Source organism: Podarcis pityusensis (assembly GCF_964106645.2).
Source record: "Podarcis pityusensis genome assembly, chromosome: 4".
NCBI lineage: Eukaryota > Metazoa > Chordata > Lepidosauria > Squamata > Lacertidae > Podarcis > Podarcis pityusensis.
The window spans coordinates 40,729,315-40,746,630 of record NC_138027.1 but is presented as its reverse complement, the minus strand read 5'-3'; the positions used below and the strand labels follow the sequence as shown (position 1 = coordinate 40,746,630).

Sequence of the window (17,316 nt, the reverse complement as noted above, 5' to 3'; positions counted from 1 at the left end):
CCTGGGACTCTTCTTATATCACAAGGAATTTGATCTTGTGGAATAAAGGTTTGTTGGGAACATGATAATTATTTTAATTTTCATACATATGTTTTAAAGAGTAATCAAAATATAAAAAAATAATTTTGGTATTTTCTTTTATCTCTAAAATTAAATTCTCCCGTATGGTCTTTCTCCATAGACTTCATTATAGGAGAGTTTAGATACTCAGTTTTTTATTCCGGGGATAATTGATAAATGCCCCAGTGAAAACGAGTTAATTTAGGCTGCAACCCCATGCACACAGGGTGGATTCCAACATTATTTGAGTGGAAGTCTGTTCCATGGAAGAATTGGATACAATTCTTGCCCCATTTTTGTCCCTGGCCTTGCCTGCCGCTTTTATGTGGCCCCTGAAAGGTTGCCCAGAAAGGAATGTGGCTCTTGGGTTGAAAAAGTTCCCCCAACTCTGTCATATGTGATGTTCTGCGGTGGTATGAACCAAAGAGACTGCAAGTGTGAGAGAAGTACTGCTCATGCAGCTGAATATACAGGTGTGCAAGTCCTTATACAAAGTATATGCATAATTAGCTGAGCTGTGTTGTTTTCTGGTAAAGGTAGATAGTTTGCATCTTAACATTGTTCACCCCTTCTTTAGATATTAATTATTGTGTTAAATACTTGCTTACAGGTGAATACAATATGCTGGAATGATACAGGAGAATATATTTTATCTGGATCTGATGATACTAATCTTGTAATTACTAATCCATATAGTAGAAAGGTAAGATGATCTGCTGTCCCTTTATCCATTTTTCTGAATAGTCAAAATGTTATTATTTTTTTTTGTAATTGAAAGCTCTGTTTTTTGTGACATTGCATATATTGCTTGGTTATTCTTTCAAAACAAAATCTGTCCTGTGTAGGAGAGTTGCCACAAAACATAAGTCCACCAGTTCCGCACAAAAAGTTTTCAGTATTATCTTGATACCATGATTTCTGCCTTATTACTCTTTATATTGTCTCACCGCCCCTCACCACCTTGCGGTGACAGGTGTGGGGCAGATGGGTGTCATTTGGGGAAAACACTTTCAGGCCAGAGATTACTTATCCCTGGTGTAGAACAAGAGAGTGGATTATGAAGATAAAATAGTATGGTAGCCTGCTTTTTGGAATAAGGTGAGAAAGATAGATGTGATCAATATTACCGTAATTAAAATGTTAAGCTAATACAGTAATCCTTGTTTTCTAGGTTTTAACAACCATTCGCTCAGGACACAGGGCAAATATTTTTAGTGCAAAATTTTTGCCATGCACCAGTGATAAACAGATCGTGTCCTGTTCAGGAGATGGAGTCATTTTTTTTACCAATGTTGAGCAAGATGCTGAAACCAACAGACAGTGCCAATTCACATGCCATTATGGAACTACTTATGAGGTACTGAAAATTAATATTTTTGTTGTATCTTACAACTATAAAGTCATGAGTGCTGACTATTGCTTATCTATTCTTTTTCACACTGCAGTTTCATAACCTAAAGTTTGGCCCAATTAGATAATATGGTCCAAATTTTCTTGTTTACATTCACCTCCTATTATTTAAGAAGATTGCCTGGGCATGATTTTTTGTACCTTGCCTTTTAGTCTTCTAAAGAACACCCTCCCACCTCCAAAAAACTATTTGTATACTAGAAGGCAGTCCTACATTATCACATTGCTTTTGTTACAACTGATTTGAAACGCTCCTCTATTTCAAAATCAGCTTTCCATGAGGTGTGCAGGTGGGAGGATATTTTTCACAAAAAAAATCTCAAGCCTCCTTGCATACACAAGTTGTTCTATGGTACTTTGGATCCTGGCTTTTATTTTCAATTGTTTAAGGCTGTTGCCATTTTAAAGTATACAATTTGTTACGTTTCAGATCATGACAGTCCCCAATGATCCCTATACTTTTCTATCTTGTGGAGAAGATGGCACTGTGAGATGGTTTGATACTAGAATCAAGACAAGTTGCACAAAAGAAGATTGTAAAGATGTAAGAGACACTTTTATAAGAGGGTGTGAATAAAGAGCTATATTGTTTTCAGAACCTGAGATCTCATGATCCTAGCCTGATTTGGTCCTGATGCTGTGAAATCTAGTGAGGTGACCATGAACTATATGAAGGAAAAATATAATTTGTTATTTTTGAAATATGTATTACTTATCTGCCATATCATAATACTATAATATTGAACAGATATGAAAAACTTGATTTGGTTTGAATTCAGGCTTTTTATGAACTATTTGATATGTTACAGCACTTTGTTATGGAGCATCCTTAAACTCATTGATAATTAGATAACATAAGAATCAATCCAGCTATGAAAATAATTTACCAAATTCTTTATGACTGTAATAGTAATAGGATTTATTTTTCTAATTTATACAGATGCATACCAAAAGAGTTGCTTCCAAGTATGCATTTTACTTAACTATTTTACCTCATTTTTATAGGCTATACTCAGTATTGTTCCTTTTTATGTTGAAACTATTTGCAGTACTTAATCTCATTGCGTTGCTCTTTACATCCAATTATCTGTACATAAATCTATTCTAGCCCAATCCTTTTAAAGTAGCTTAGGCAATCCCTGCCCCTTGTGATTCACTTTCTGGCCTCTTTTTATGAGAAAATCTTAGACAGATGAAAGCTTTGTGTTTACAGCTGCAAGTTGATGTTACTAAACAATGCTTTTGTTTGCTTAGTCTTTTTGTTGTGGCCATACCCGTCTGTTGTCCAATAACATGCTTAAAATATATATTAACAAGGACCAGAGTTGGCTTTTTCTAAAACACAACCATATTGATTTTTTTCTAGGATTGTATTAGTTGGTGTGATTTAATGCCACTTGTTCTTGTACATTTTAAACAAGTGCAATATTTTCCTTTTGTTCTAGGATATTTTAATAAACTGTAGGAGGGCAGCCACCTCTGTAGCTATTTGCCCTCCAATACCATATTATCTTGCAGTTGGTTGCTCCGATAGTTCAGTAAGAATTTACGATCGACGAATGCTTGGCACAAGAGCAACAGGTAGGACAATACTTGCATGATATTGTAAAACAGCTGACTTTTGAGTACCATAGTTGAAGATTATAGGATGTGAACCTCTTAATGAGATGATTTAATGAAAAATATATTTTCTGCATAAACGCAGAACTTCTCATAATTTTTAAATTTATGCTCATGAAAGCTTGTATCACACTTTAGAAAGTATTCTGTAATGTGGACTGAAAAGTATTGATGTCCTAAAGTGATATTTTGACTATGATTCAGAGGCATGTATGCACATTGGCATTATTTTAAGTCCCATAGAGCAATTCTTCTCTCTGACCTGCTCTTTAAAATTGACCTTCTAAGAACAGTTTTCAGGTTTGCTACAAGAGCTGCTGGAAAGTCCAACTTAAGGGGGGGGGGGGAATGGATTCTCTCACTGAATAAATTTGAGTGAACTCCTTTGATTTGCAGCCATGGTAAATAAATGAAGAAATTCTGCTGTTCTTTCCATTTAGTGGTTTTGAGTATTAAGAATTGATGGTGGTCTCAGTGTTCATGGTGCTTTTCAGAGAATATCTACAAAAGGGCAAGCCCTGGCCCTTCATAGAACTGACAATCTAAAATTTGACTAGGGAGGAATATTGAGGCAAGGATAAATGGGAGAATATGAAAACAGTTCAATTACATGCATTTAGGCTTGATTTCAGTAAAAGTTAAGAACTTGAGTTGTGCACTTAATGTAGCTAAAAATGCCTAGAAAAGGTTGCAGAATGTGATTTATTATTGCTCTACTCTTTGTTAGAAATTATGAGGTGAGGAAAAAGCAGATGGATAGATGGATAGGATAGAAAGTTTCCATAGGGAGAGTGAGGTTAATGTAAGTACTGTGGAATTATTTTATAGTCTCATTGTGATATTAATACTTTGAATCTAAATTTCTGTTTAGATAAAATATTCTAACTAATATTAGTACAGTTTCTGTTTCCAAATACTGTACATGATCCCAGTTGGAAATTATGTAGCCAACTTGGTAATGTACAACAGTATCATGTAACCAATCACATTGGATATGTGGCCAGTTTGGAATGACAGTAGACAGCTTTTACTCTGAATTGGTGAATGCTTTCATTTCATTGTGCCCTCCAAAAATCGGCAAAGAGGAGGTGCAGTGTATGTGGCTTTAAATTGTAGCAAAATGGCAAGTAACCGGGGCATGACTGAGGTTTGTAAAAGAATGCAGTGTGTAAAAAAATAGACACATTTTAGGACTAATATACACAGTACAGGCATCCGTTGCATGTAATTTACTTGCGCACCACCATGTATATGAGTGGTGCTAGGAAATAAAAAATTCAATTCAAACCTGGAAGTGGCGGGATAAAGTTGAACAGTCCTTGCAAAGAGAGCCTCCCCAGAGCCTGAAAAGGATATCAGTGAGGATGGAGGAAGCCCCGAAGAGACCTGAGGTGCAGCAGAGCTTTGTTTACACTGCTCATCCTTCCCGCCTAACAGCTGATGGGGGTAGTGCAGCAGCAGTAGCTGCTTTCCCATGCATCCTCCAGCTTCCTGCTAGCCCCAGAGCTTCAATTGTAGTTGTGGATGTTTTTGGATATGGTATTTTTGGTATGGTTTGAAGAGAGAGTGGTAGAGAGGGTGTTTAGAGGGTGCTCTTGTTGTCTCTATGCAATTTCAGTTATGCACACAGGGTCTTGGGTGGTAACTCCCCATGTAAGTTGGTTGATGCCTGTACTTCTTTAGACAATTCATGGTTAGCTTTCACTACCACAAAATGTGATGGTTTAGACCAGGGGTGGCCAACTTCCAAGAGACTGCGATCTACTCACAGTTACAAACTAGCAGAAGGCTTATTTGTAAAAAGACCAAACTCTCTTTCAGCTCAGCACTGGAAAGTGTGTGTGTGTGTGTGTGTGTGTGTTTATATTGATTAGAATATGTGTAATGGAAAATTAATTCAATTATTTTTTAATGTAGGTAATTATGCAGGCCGGGGTACCACAGGATTAGTGGCACGTTTTGTTCCTCCCCATCTGAACAACAAATCCTGTAGGGTAACATCTCTATGCTACAGTGAAGATGGCCAAGAAATTCTTGTGAGCTATTCTTCAGATTATATATACTTGTTTGATCCCAAGGATGACACAGCTAGAGAACTTAAAGTTCCGTCTTCAGATGAAAGAAGAGAAGAAGTAAGTGTTCCATGGTTACTGGTGTTAAAATGATTTTGAAGACAAAAGAGAGTTAATATATAATAATATGTAATGCTAAGCCAAGCCATAGTTTAGCATAAAGACAGACCCCAGGAAAGGAGATCGTTGCCATTTGCTTCTCCAGTTTATTATTATTTATTGAATTTATATACCGCCCTATACCCAGAGGTCTCAGGGTGGTTCACAGAACAAAAAATAGCAGTTTCCCAGCTTTTGCAATGTTTTGAGCTAATCTGTGGTTTGGATTACTATGTTGTCCAAACTTGGGCTTGTGGTTTGTCTCACTCCAGATAAACCACCAACCAGTTTGAACAACATGCTAAGCCAAACTATGGCTTAGCTCACAGCACTGCAGCAGCAGGACTGGAGGAGCAAAACTCCCACTAAGCCATGATTTGGCTTAGAATTATGTGCAAATCATTTAATTAGCTGTATTGGAAAATGTTTATTATTTAAAAAGGTGCTGTGCCTTAGTGCCATTTTGAAACAAGACATCAGTATAATTTTAATGTTAGGTTATTAGATACAGATTTTGCTTGTAGATTCAAATTCAGATCCTACTAAGCTGAGCAAATAATTAGAAATATCTTCTATAAGATTGATTTAGTGAGAACCTATACAATTATCCTGACTCGAAAAATATTTAAATAACTGTATTTGTATAATAAAATAGTGTGATTATACATATTATACATTATACATGATTATACATATTATATCTGTATAATAAAATAGTTTATTATACACCGTTAGTTACATATACTGTAGTTACATTTAAAATACACATTTTAGTTAGAGTGGATAGGTTTTCATGTAAATGACAGTAGTTGCTTGTGCACACGTTGCTTGTTGTGCACAAATTTGGCCCCTGTCAACCTGTAATATGACTGACCTTCCTTCCATTAAAACACCATAAAATTCACTAATTTTAGATGACTGCTTGTATTGGACAAAGAAAATATTTCAATTGTATAGTGTTAAATCGTGATCAAATTACAAATAAAACTGGGAGGTTTCTCATTTGCCATGGTGTTTTGGTATTCTGAATATCTTCAGATGTAAACCTGCCAGTCTGTTCCAAGCTATGGCTGCAAAAACTTTCTGGACCAGTTTACCAATATGTAATTCTACTCTAGATATAGAAGCAGCCATGTGTTGATAACAGAATGTTTCCTTGAAGACAGAAATAGCAACATGAAGAGTTCATCTGGCACTATATGTGAGAATCCATCAATAATATTACCCCTGCCCCAAAAACTGTCCTGTCCCACATATGAAAAAAGGAAGTCTGTGTTGTTAGCAAGCTATATGTAAACTCTGAAGTTTTTTTTAAATATAGAAATGTTGATATATATATAAAAATAGTTTATTAAATGTCTCCTCCCCACCGCCAATAATATTGATTCAGTCATTTCAATAAATTCTACAAAATGTGATGACTAGAATTCAAAAGAATCACACTAGTTTCACATGCCCTTGGGCTTGCATTTCTTCAATAACTGTCAGAAAGTTTTTCTGATGTTTAGTCGGAATCTCCTTTCTTGTAACTTGAAGCCATTAGTTCAGGTCCTACTCTTCAGAGCAGGAGAAAACAAGCTTGCTCCATCTTCCATGCGACAGCCATTTAGATATTTAAAGATGGCTATCATATATCTTCTCAGTCTTCTTTATTCCAGGTTAAGCATACCCAGTTCCCTCAACCATTCCTCGTAAGGCTTGGCTTCCAGACCCTTGATCATCTTGGTTGCCCTCTGCACACGTAGTATGGCAAGAATGTGACTTGGTGAGCCTTGAGCTTGAGTGTGCCCCCTTTTCCCGCTTACTGTGGTGTAGCTCTGAGGAGGAGTTTGGAAGCTTTCACTTCCATTTTTGCTTCACTACAGCTTGTCATGTGGACTGAACTTCTGAAATATGGTTAATGTTTCTTTGAAACAAGCCAACTTTTAACCAATGATTTCAAGTTCCAGTGGCATGTCAGGTTGTGGTTAAGGAAGAACAGGAGCAAAAGCTTCTGAACCCCTCACAGCAATACCAGAGGAATGGGGAGGAAGGGAGCTAGAGGCTCACTGCAGCTCATTCACATCATGCTAAACTATGACTTAGCAGATGGGTACCCAATGTGCTCTTCAACTCCCATCAGTCTCAGCCAGCACAGCTAGTGGTCAAGGATGATGGTAGCTAGCAATATCAGGAGCGCACCATGTTGGTTGTTAGCTTGATACATGAACACTGCCAATATCTTTATTATGTATGACCAAGTGAAAATCACCCATTTCTTAGCTCCGCTTCAGTGTAACTATCATGTGCTTACCTGACCACCTGAATATCCAAATGTTCCACATGGCTGAATCTGGACTGAAAATTCCTGCAGTGTTGCAGGTGTAGCTGGTGAAAGCTATGTTAACTGATCTCTTGTTTCAACTACTATTTAAATTTAGACTAGTACCCAGTGGGTTCTATCCAGGTGTATAAAATGTCTGGTCTGCTCATGTGCTGCAGTCACTTCTGATACTCTCCTCGATGAGTGTCCCTGCTGCTAGAGTCCCTGGCTGTGAGCTGTGACATGAGCATTGTTGGTTGTGGTGTTCTTTTGGTGGCAGGCAAATACTGTTTTTGTCTCTCAGCCCTTAAAAAAAGAAAGAACTAAATTATGTTGGTCCTTCCATTGCTTTTGATTTATTATTGAGATCTGGTACACATGTGTTTCATGTTCAAACTTCTGCTCTACCTCTGAGGATAAGGAAAGATGCAAAATATGCTATAATGTGATATGTACCTTGAGCATAAGATTTGCATGTTGAGGACACAGTTCCACTTCTACAATTCAGTTTTATAGCTTTCCCAGATATATACAATTGTATTAAAAATATCTGAATATTTTGGAACATTAAAATATGTGTTCACTGTTGCCATATTACCTTAGTCATCTTCTTTTGATTATCATCTGTACCTAAAGAGACTTACAGTCATACCTCGGGTTACAGCCGCTTCAGGTTGCGTCTTTTTGGGTTGCGGACCACCGAAACCCAAAAGTACTGGAACGGGTTACTTCTGGGTTTCGGCGGTCGCTCTTGTGCAGAAGCGCCGAATTGCAACCCACGCGTGCACAGACTCTGGTTGCAAACGCTGCGGGTTGCGAACGTACATCCCGCACGGATCGCGTTCGCAACCCGAGCATCTACTGTACTAGAGTTGCAGAAAACAACAAGTTTATCCTTCATTCTTGACAGGGCTGAGAGTATAAAAAGATTGCTGACAAATACAGGCTAAGTTTTAGTGAAATAATTAAGGCATTCAATCCTTTACCCACTTACGTGGAATTAAACTCCATTCTCAAGTTTCAATCAAGCTTCTTTGTAGGCATTTTCTATACCTATCTATCTATTTTCTCATTTATGAACTTTTGAAAGTCCATAATAAAAAATATTGAAGTGGTTTACATAAAATAAAAATAAAATACAACATCCACTAAAATCTTCTAAAAAGATAAAAACAAAATGCAACAGACTCTCAAAAATAGAACTGAATGGTATACAAATAACAATAACTATTGTAACTGTGTTTACATAGATTACTTCACCTCATATGACATAGCAGATTGAAGGGTTTTGCAGTGGCAAAATCTGATTTGTGATCCATGGATACAAATTAAATATATGTACAAACATTTTTCACTGGCAGATGTATACCTTAAATATTAGGCATATTAAATATTTATTACTGTATATTTTATTTCATTTAAAATATTTTATCCTAGCTTTTCAGCCAAAGACATTATCACAAGATAAATAAAACTGTTTATAATATAAAATCTCAGCTGTTTTACAGTTGGATACAGCATGTAGAAGATCCCTCCCTCTCCCACCCAAGTGGGTAAAAGTCTAATTGAGTACCCCTAAAGTACCCCTTGGATACAGATCAGTTCAGATCCATTATGACTGCACTGGCATAGTTTGTTTCCTAAGCTGTGTTAGTAATTAAAGCAGATTAATTAACCCAGATCAACTAAGCTGAGAAAGCATTTAGCCCAAATTTTTAGATTCCTTCACTCAAAAAACGAGAATTTCAGCTTTGGTTTAATATTTTTACCTTTTCAGCTTATTACAGAAATAAAATGTTTACATCTTAAATGCCCCTCTTGTCATTATTTCTCTAGTTACGGCAGCCTCCTGTCAAACGACTCCGACTAAGAGGAGACTGGTCAGATACTGGACCAAGAGCAAGGCCTGAAAGTGAGAGAGAAAGAGATGGTAATATCTTGTCTTTTGTAGCTTGATTTCAGTTCAAAATCTGAATCAGTGAATAACAGATTATTCTGTTATTCATTTCTGGGATTTATGTTTTAAAAATGGTATTCCTAGCTAAAAGTGAACACTGGTTAGTCAGATGGTGGCACCTTGTTTTACTTGAAGCAAATTCCAACTTTCTGGTTTTTCCAGTAACCAAGCCTTTTCTTACTGCTTTTATCAGCCTTAGTTCAAGTCAGCAAGGTCACTGGCCCTTAACAACATGTACAACATGAATATAGCAGCTCTTATCAAACAGACTACTCATGCTTGGTTGAATCTGGAGAGGGAAATTGTAGATGGATTGAAATCTCAAGCTGCCAGATCTTAACATGTAGGATTTTCCCTGTCCTAGTTCCTCACTACTGAAATGAATTTGGTATTCTCTTGCCACCAACAGGAGGATAGAGGAATTGCCAGTTAAAAGCTTGTGTACAGGTCATGAAATTACTCAGCTGGGATCACTTTTCCCTGCAGACAGTGAGTCAAACACTACAACTCTTGGCTGAAGCAATTATAGCAGAGAAGGGGTTTTTTTCTCATCCCTTTTTTTTTGTAATAGTGTAATTAGGTATGATCAAACAGCTGAAAAAATGAAACCAGCAAAGCCGCACAGACGGGGTATCTTTAAAAAGCACTAAAAGCATTTTTAAAATTTTGTTTAAAACAGTTTCTGAACAATGAAGAATGAGAAAACCAATATGTTGAAAAAACATATTGAGAAATATTTTCACCTTTCAGAGATGTAAATATGCAAGATTTCAAGTAGCAGACGGAAAAATGTACTGTGCTACTTCACAGTAAAAGGATTGACACCTCTCTTTATATATAGGTGAACAGAGCCCTAATGTTTCATTAATGCAAAGAATGTCTGACATGTTGTCAAGATGGTTTGAAGAAGCAAGTGAAGTTGCACAGAGCAACAGAGGAAGAGGACGATCTCGGTCTAGAGGTGAATGTTCTTAACTGCCTTCAGCATGAAATGACAAGGGGATTTTTGAAATAAAAGGTAGTAATCAACATTTTTTAAAAATCGCACACTTGGCATAGGAACATGAGAAAAGCCATCTGAATCAGGCCAATGGCCCATTTAGTCCAGTATCCTGTTCTCAAGGTGGCCAACTAGATGCTTATGAAAAGACCAAAAGCAGCACTCTCACCACTTGTGATTCCCAGCAACTGGTATTCAGACACACTGCCTCTGACTTTGGAGGTAGAACCTAGTTATTGTAGCCTAGCCTAGTAGCCATTGATAGCCTTATTGTCTTTGGATTTCCTTTCTCCTCAATCTTCCAGCGTCATCAGATATATCTTAATTCTAGGGCTATGATGGAGGGGGAAAAACTTTTCTCTAAACCAAAAAGCTCCAAAATTTCAACCTTCTTCACAGGAGACTTGCTCCACCCCCTTGATATTTTTTTCCAGCTGTACAGCATCCTTCATGAAATGAAGTGACAAGAAGTGAGCACAGTATTCCAAGCGCAGTCATATATAGGATTGTAATATATCTGGATTTTCCCAAACATGTCCTCTTTTTCAGGTTTAAAATGTCTGTCAGGGAAGATTTTTGAAATTTGGCAAAATGTCTGGCTTTTTTTCTTTTTTACTACAAATTGACTGCTCTTTTGCAGAGTAGACAGTCTTATATAATGTATGTGTGCGTGCATGTGTCATATATAGTGTATGTATGTATATATTTCATCCTCGTGGCACGCATACTTCAATAGCACCCACCGTCTGCCAGTGTGCTTGGTGCCCATTGTGTAGGAGTGGGCGGGTGGGCAACCCTATACCATATATTAGTACAATGGTATTCTGATATTAGCAGTTTTATTTTCAGTTCCTTTCCTAATGATCCCTAGCATGGAATTTGTCTTTTACAGCAGCAGCTTCACACTGGGTCAGCATCATAATTAAGCTATCCACTACAACCCCAAGGTCTTGTTCGTGGTCAGTCACTCCATGAGTGTATATGAAATTAAGATTTATTTATTGATGCAGTGTGTATCACTTTACATTTGTTTATATTGAATTCCATTTGCCATTTTACTGCCCATTCACTCAATTTGGAGAGATCCTTTGGAGTTTATCATAATATTTTTGGTTTTAAACACTGAAGTATTGGGTACCATCAGCAAACTTTGTTATCTCACTGCTCACCCCTTATTCAAAGTAATTTATAAATAAGTTAAAAGATACAGGTCTGAAGTGGGAGGACTCTACTTTCTACATCATCCATTGGGAGACTATCCTATTATTCCTGCTCTCTGCTTTGAGTGATTTGACCCTCCTGATGTTCCCTTTCAACTTTATTTTTTACAATCCCCTAATTTTTGGGAAATTCCTCTTTTGAAGTCAAATGTGGTTTGTGTTGGATTTTCTTGGCAATTGTCCATTTACATATATGTAAGTTCAGTAGCAGTATGCTCAGTGTTTCCAGTTGGTTTAATGTAGAGTTGAAAGTGTACTGTGCTGAAGATATTCTTTGTTTCAAATGTGACATGGTATGAGAGTCCTCTTTTTAAAAATAAAGTTGCTGGGTTTTTTTAAAGGTGGCACCAGTAGATCAGATGTCTCTGCTGCTGGCAGTGTCTTAGCAAGTGCTGAAACAGAGGCCACAATGGAAGTAGATGGTCCTGAACAGCTGCAATCATCATCATCTACAGTGTCAGCTCAAGCTCCCTCAACATCTTCCTCGACTGAAAGCCCCCCATCTACTTCCTTGCTATCCTCTCCTGATAACGAACAAAGGCCATCTTTGGAGACCCCTGCACCGCCTACACTCCATCAGTCTGGTATGTTGGAATTAAAGTTTCCCTCTTTGAACACTTTAAGTATCTCATCTATATAGGTTTGTTGAATGTGTGGAATTATGGAATGTGGATTTATTATACCAATAATCAACTAAGTTGTGTATGTGGTAGTCGAGGAATATGTACTTCCAGAAAGAAGACACTCAGGTGGAGTGACTAATCATTTAGTTGTATAAAGACTACTATTATTTTAAATAGCCTTTCACTCAAAGCTCTGTGATGTTGGAGTTTGGCTGTAACTTGCTACAACACAGTCAGTTATCTGTTGTGATCTGCCTCCCAAATGGCATGAAACAAAATATCTAGTTCTCTGTCATCTATCATCAGGGCTCTCCCCCAGCATTTTTAACATTTTTGAATATTACAGGAACCTTTCCTGAATTGCATCCTATTTGGTTGACAGTTTCCCCAGCCATCTGGGACTTAACTATTAAATTATTCTGACTATAGTTGCTTTGACTAGAAATAAGATTTTTTTTGCACAGGTAATGTATTAAAGCTGAAGTAACTCCATTTTATAACTTAAACTAGCAAGACTAGAAACTTTGGGTGGGCTCCAAAAATGTGCTCAAGGGCTTGGATTTGCCATATCACAAACTGCTTTTGAAAGATTCCTCTTTTTCAAAAGTTGCTTGCTTTGTGGCGTTGGGTTTACTGTTGAAGAAACATGAGTACAGTGGAACCTCGGGTTACGTACCATCTTCCTTACGAACGCTTCGGGTAACGAGCTCTGCAAACCTGGAAGTAGGTCTCCTGGTAGCGCAGCAGCAGTGGGAGGCCCCATTAGCGAAAGTGCGCCTCATGTTAAGAATGGTTTCGGGTTAAGAATAGACCTCCGGAATGAATTAAGTTTGTAACCGGAGGTACCACTGTATAAAGACTCCTTTGACACATGCAGCTAATTGTGCTGTTCTTTGGGTTCATGATCACTGCAGTTTGCACAGTTATGTTAAGTAACCTTTCCAACAATTGTTATCTCTTTATTTTTTATTTTTTTAAGCAATTTATTGGGTTTTACAATAGAAATAAACATAATAAACAATATAACATTTGTCTTAACATAATTTCACATTTTCTTTGGACTTCCTCACATCTCCCGCTCCCACTTTCATCGTTATAACATTTTGTCAGCAATTTATTATCTTATTTACATTCTTATATCCCTTCTGTGTTTCATAATCTTATAGTTCTCGAAAGGAGTTAAATTTTCACAATCTTACTTATTTTCTTAAAAACCTCTAAATTTAGTGGTGCTCAGTTATTTTGATCTAGCATCCTGTTTAGCATTCACTCAAATTACAATATTTTTGTAAATAATTCTTAAATTTCTTCCAGTCCTCCTCAATCCTCTCTTCTCCCAGGTCACGAATTCTGCCGGTCATCTCAGCCAGTTCCATGTAGTCTATCAGTTGCATCTGCCATTCTTCCAGTGTGGGTAGATCTTGAGTTTTCCAGTGTTTTGCGAGAAGTATCCTTGCTGCTGTTGTTGCATACATAAAAAATGTCTGGTCCTTCTTTACCACCCCTTGGCCGACAATACCCAAAAGGAAAGCCTCTGGTTTCTTAGTGAAGGTATATTTAAATACCTTTTTCAATTCATTATAAATCATTTCCCAGAACGCCTTCACTTTAGGGCAAGTCCACCAGAGGTGGAAGAACGTTCCCTCACACTCTTTACATTTCCAACACTTATTGTCAGACAGGTGGTAAATTTTTGCAAGTTTGACTGGGGTCATATACCATCTATAAATCATTTTCATTACATTTTCTTTCAAAGCGTTACATGCAGTAAATTTCAATCCATTACTCCACAACCTTTCCCAGTCCTCAAACATGATATTATACCCAATGTCCTGTGCCCACCTTATCATAGCCGATTTAACCGTTTCATCTTGTGTATTCCACTTTAACAGCAAGTTATACATCCTTGAAAGTACCTTAATCTTTGGTTCTAACAATTCTGTTTCTAGTTTCGATTTCTCCACCTGGAACCCTAGTTTCTTGTCATTTTTAAAAACTTCTTTAATCTGAGCGTAATGTACAATTGTTATCTCTTTAATTGCGGTAAAAACATCATAGGCAAAAATTAAATAACACATAATCATAGAGATTTTGGTTATTATAGCACTTCATTTTGTACTACTTCTGCATCTGTGTTCATGCAGTTTGATACATTTGCTGCCGTGATATAAATAGAAAGCACTTTCCAGGCCCCCTGCATCTCTTATACATACTTGATTTGGGCTTTTCTACCTATAGATGTGTGCAACTTATCTGTGCTCTGATGGCCATATCCTTTAGCAGTAGGAGATACAGTTTCTCATTTATCAAAAAGCAAGAGCTCACAGTAGACCTATTTCCCTTCAGAAATGGAGTGGCATGTGTACAGAATTTGGTAGCTTTGCTATTTGGATTGTTGGGAACTTATCCTTCCAACATATGCCATGGCTTCCTTTCTCACTCTCTCTGTCCTGTTGTCAGAATACACTTTTTTCAGACAAAAATCTGCAACTTTACCAAGTACAGTTATAGAGAAAAGGAAAGAAATGAGGCTTCTAAAGTAAGTACTATAGGGAAATGGACTTCAGAACTGCAAGTTTTGCTTCAGAGGACATACCAAGAGGAATAGTATTGGAATTATGCTCATTTTGTTAGGCTGCTTCACACTTTACATTCTGTTTTACAATGTCATTCCATTGTTTAATTATATGTTTTAGATTGGTTTAACTGTAAATTGTGTCAATTTGTTGGAAGCTGCTTTCAGGACAGAAAGATGATGTAGGCTTTTCTATCCTATATACAGTGCAGCACAGTATAAGGGAAGCTGTACAATTGTGTTTGAAAACTATTGTACATGGGGTATTTCTGTGCAGAAAAAAAATGTCATGTATGAAGATGCCATAACATTAATATATTGAAACCCTTCCACTGCCTGAAGCCCTGCAATTTTCATGAATGAAACTGAGAGATCAAGTAAAAGTTTTCATTTAATAAGCTGGGCAAAGGCTAATGAACGTTAGGAGGCCTGTTAAGAGTCATGCTCCATTGTTCCCACATTCCTCAAATATATTGCATCCTTAGTCGCACTGGCATTTTCAAGTCGATCTAGTTGCTGGCTGCTGCTCAACTGTGTGCCTCCTCCATGAGAGGTCTGGAGGGTGGCAACATGAGAATGGACCTGTTCTGCTCCCCATTAGTGGAATTCTCTTCTCAGGGAGTCTTGCCTGGTGCCTTCATTAATATCTTCAGGCGCCAGGTGAAAATGTTTTCTATAACCAGATCTTTGGCTGATTAATATTCTATGACCTTTTAAATGTGTTTGTGATATGGGGAAATATTGGTTTGTTTTTGTTTTATTATGTATTTTGTGTTCTCATTTTATATTTTTATGTTATGAACTGCCCCATGATTTTCAGATGAAGGGTAGCATGCACATTTGATTACATAATAATAATAATAATAATAATAATAATAATAATGCTAGTTTTGTAGTTCTTTGAATCCTGACCCTAGGTCTTCAGATCTTTCAGAGGAAAAATGTTTATAAATAAATATGTAAAAAATAATTGCTATAGCAAATGGATTATAGAATTGTTTTCTCTTATTTTTACTTTTCTCTCAAACTGCTTTGCATGCTCATGCATAGTACAGTGGTGCCTCGCAAGACGAAATTAATTCGTTCTGCGAGTTTTTTCGTCTTGCGAATTTTTCGTCTTGCGAAGCACGGTTTCCCATAGGAATGCATTGAAAATCCAAAAGGAAACAAACTTGCAAGACGTTTTCGTCTTGTGAAGCAAGCCCATAGGGAAATTCGTCTTGCGAAGCAACTCAAAAAACGAAAAACTCTTTCGTCTTGCGAGTTTTTCGTCTTGCGAGGCATTCGTCTTGCGAGGTACCACTGTAGTCCTTCATGACTTTAAAATATTGCTTGTTCAGCTATAATATGGAGTTACTCCAGATAGTTATCAGATTCGTAAATGTTGAGACTTTTACAAAGTTAAATTACTGTCTGTTGAGAAAGTAGCTATTATTCACCTAAGTGAATCTGGTTACAACTTTTGTGTTCCAGAAGAGTTAGTACCTTTGTGCTATACATTGTGTTTGCATGTAACATTGAACCATAGTATAATGCTGCATGGATGAGTCTGAACAAATACAAGCAAAGGATTGAACACTCTCCACTTACTTCATCCTGCATGGACAAGAATGAATCATTGCAAGAGTTCAGTTTTATGAAATCTCTGCATAGCATTATGTTCAAACCAGAGAAATCAACTCTCGCTTGTTTAGTAAACCAATTTCATAACCCATAGTTTGAAGTTGGCTTACTACTGTTGATGTAAGAATTAAGAGACCAAGGGTGTAGATTTTGATTTTTAAAATGTTCCAATATTAATTTTATTGAACCTTTGGCTAGAATGTATTCGGCTTGATTTTGTGTGCCTGCACTTTGACTCCTTTGCTGCATTCCTTTCCTATCTGACCCTGAAAATGGCACAAATGATCACGAAGGATGTTTTGTTATATTTGTTTTGAGTTAGCACCAGGGTGAAATCTGGCATCTCCTTGAAAAGTTCCGAGGAAGAGATAGGGACAGGAATGTCAACAACCCTGTCTAGGCCTGATTGCTAAGGAAACAGTGATAATGTAGGACATTTGAGTCCCAAATGGCCAGAGCAGTTAGGGACACCCCAAGGTAATTATGGGGGTGAAGTTAACGGTATGGAGCCAATGCGTGTTTTACCTCTCATGACCTGTAACCTTTCTTGTTGTATGTAGAAGGTTGTTTTGGAATGTTTTGATGTTCATGACTCTTTGTGTGCTGTGCCTATAAAACCCTTGTTCCGATTCTCCTTGTGGCAGACCTTCTTCTTAAGTGGCTAGAACAACCATGTTAAGTTGAGCTCTGTCCTATTGCAATAATATCTAATAAAGTCCAGGTCCCTAACTGGATCTGCTGGAGCTTGCTGTAAT

The 17,316-nt window shown here is 37.2% G+C and overlaps 1 protein-coding gene across 4 annotated transcripts in view; it reads left to right on the top strand.

The window, feature by feature from the left end:
* The window catches only part of DCAF6 (DDB1 and CUL4 associated factor 6), a 48,265-nt gene that overhangs the window by 10,251 nt on the left and 20,698 nt on the right, over positions 1-17,316 (top strand). For 3 of the 4 annotated variants that reach the window (XM_081001500.1, XM_081001502.1, XM_081001503.1), the window contains exons 3-10: positions 671-763; positions 1,232-1,417; positions 1,901-2,014; positions 2,916-3,051; positions 5,008-5,222; positions 9,400-9,493; positions 10,362-10,481; positions 12,082-12,324. In XM_081001500.1, coding sequence (XP_080857626.1) covers positions 671-763; positions 1,232-1,417; positions 1,901-2,014; positions 2,916-3,051; positions 5,008-5,222; positions 9,400-9,493; positions 10,362-10,481; positions 12,082-12,324 — 1,201 coding nt within the window. The remainder of the gene's footprint in view (positions 1-670; positions 764-1,231; positions 1,418-1,900; positions 2,015-2,915; positions 3,052-5,007; positions 5,223-9,399; positions 9,494-10,361; positions 10,482-12,081; positions 12,325-17,316) is intronic. The other variant, XM_081001501.1, reaches the window with a different exon arrangement.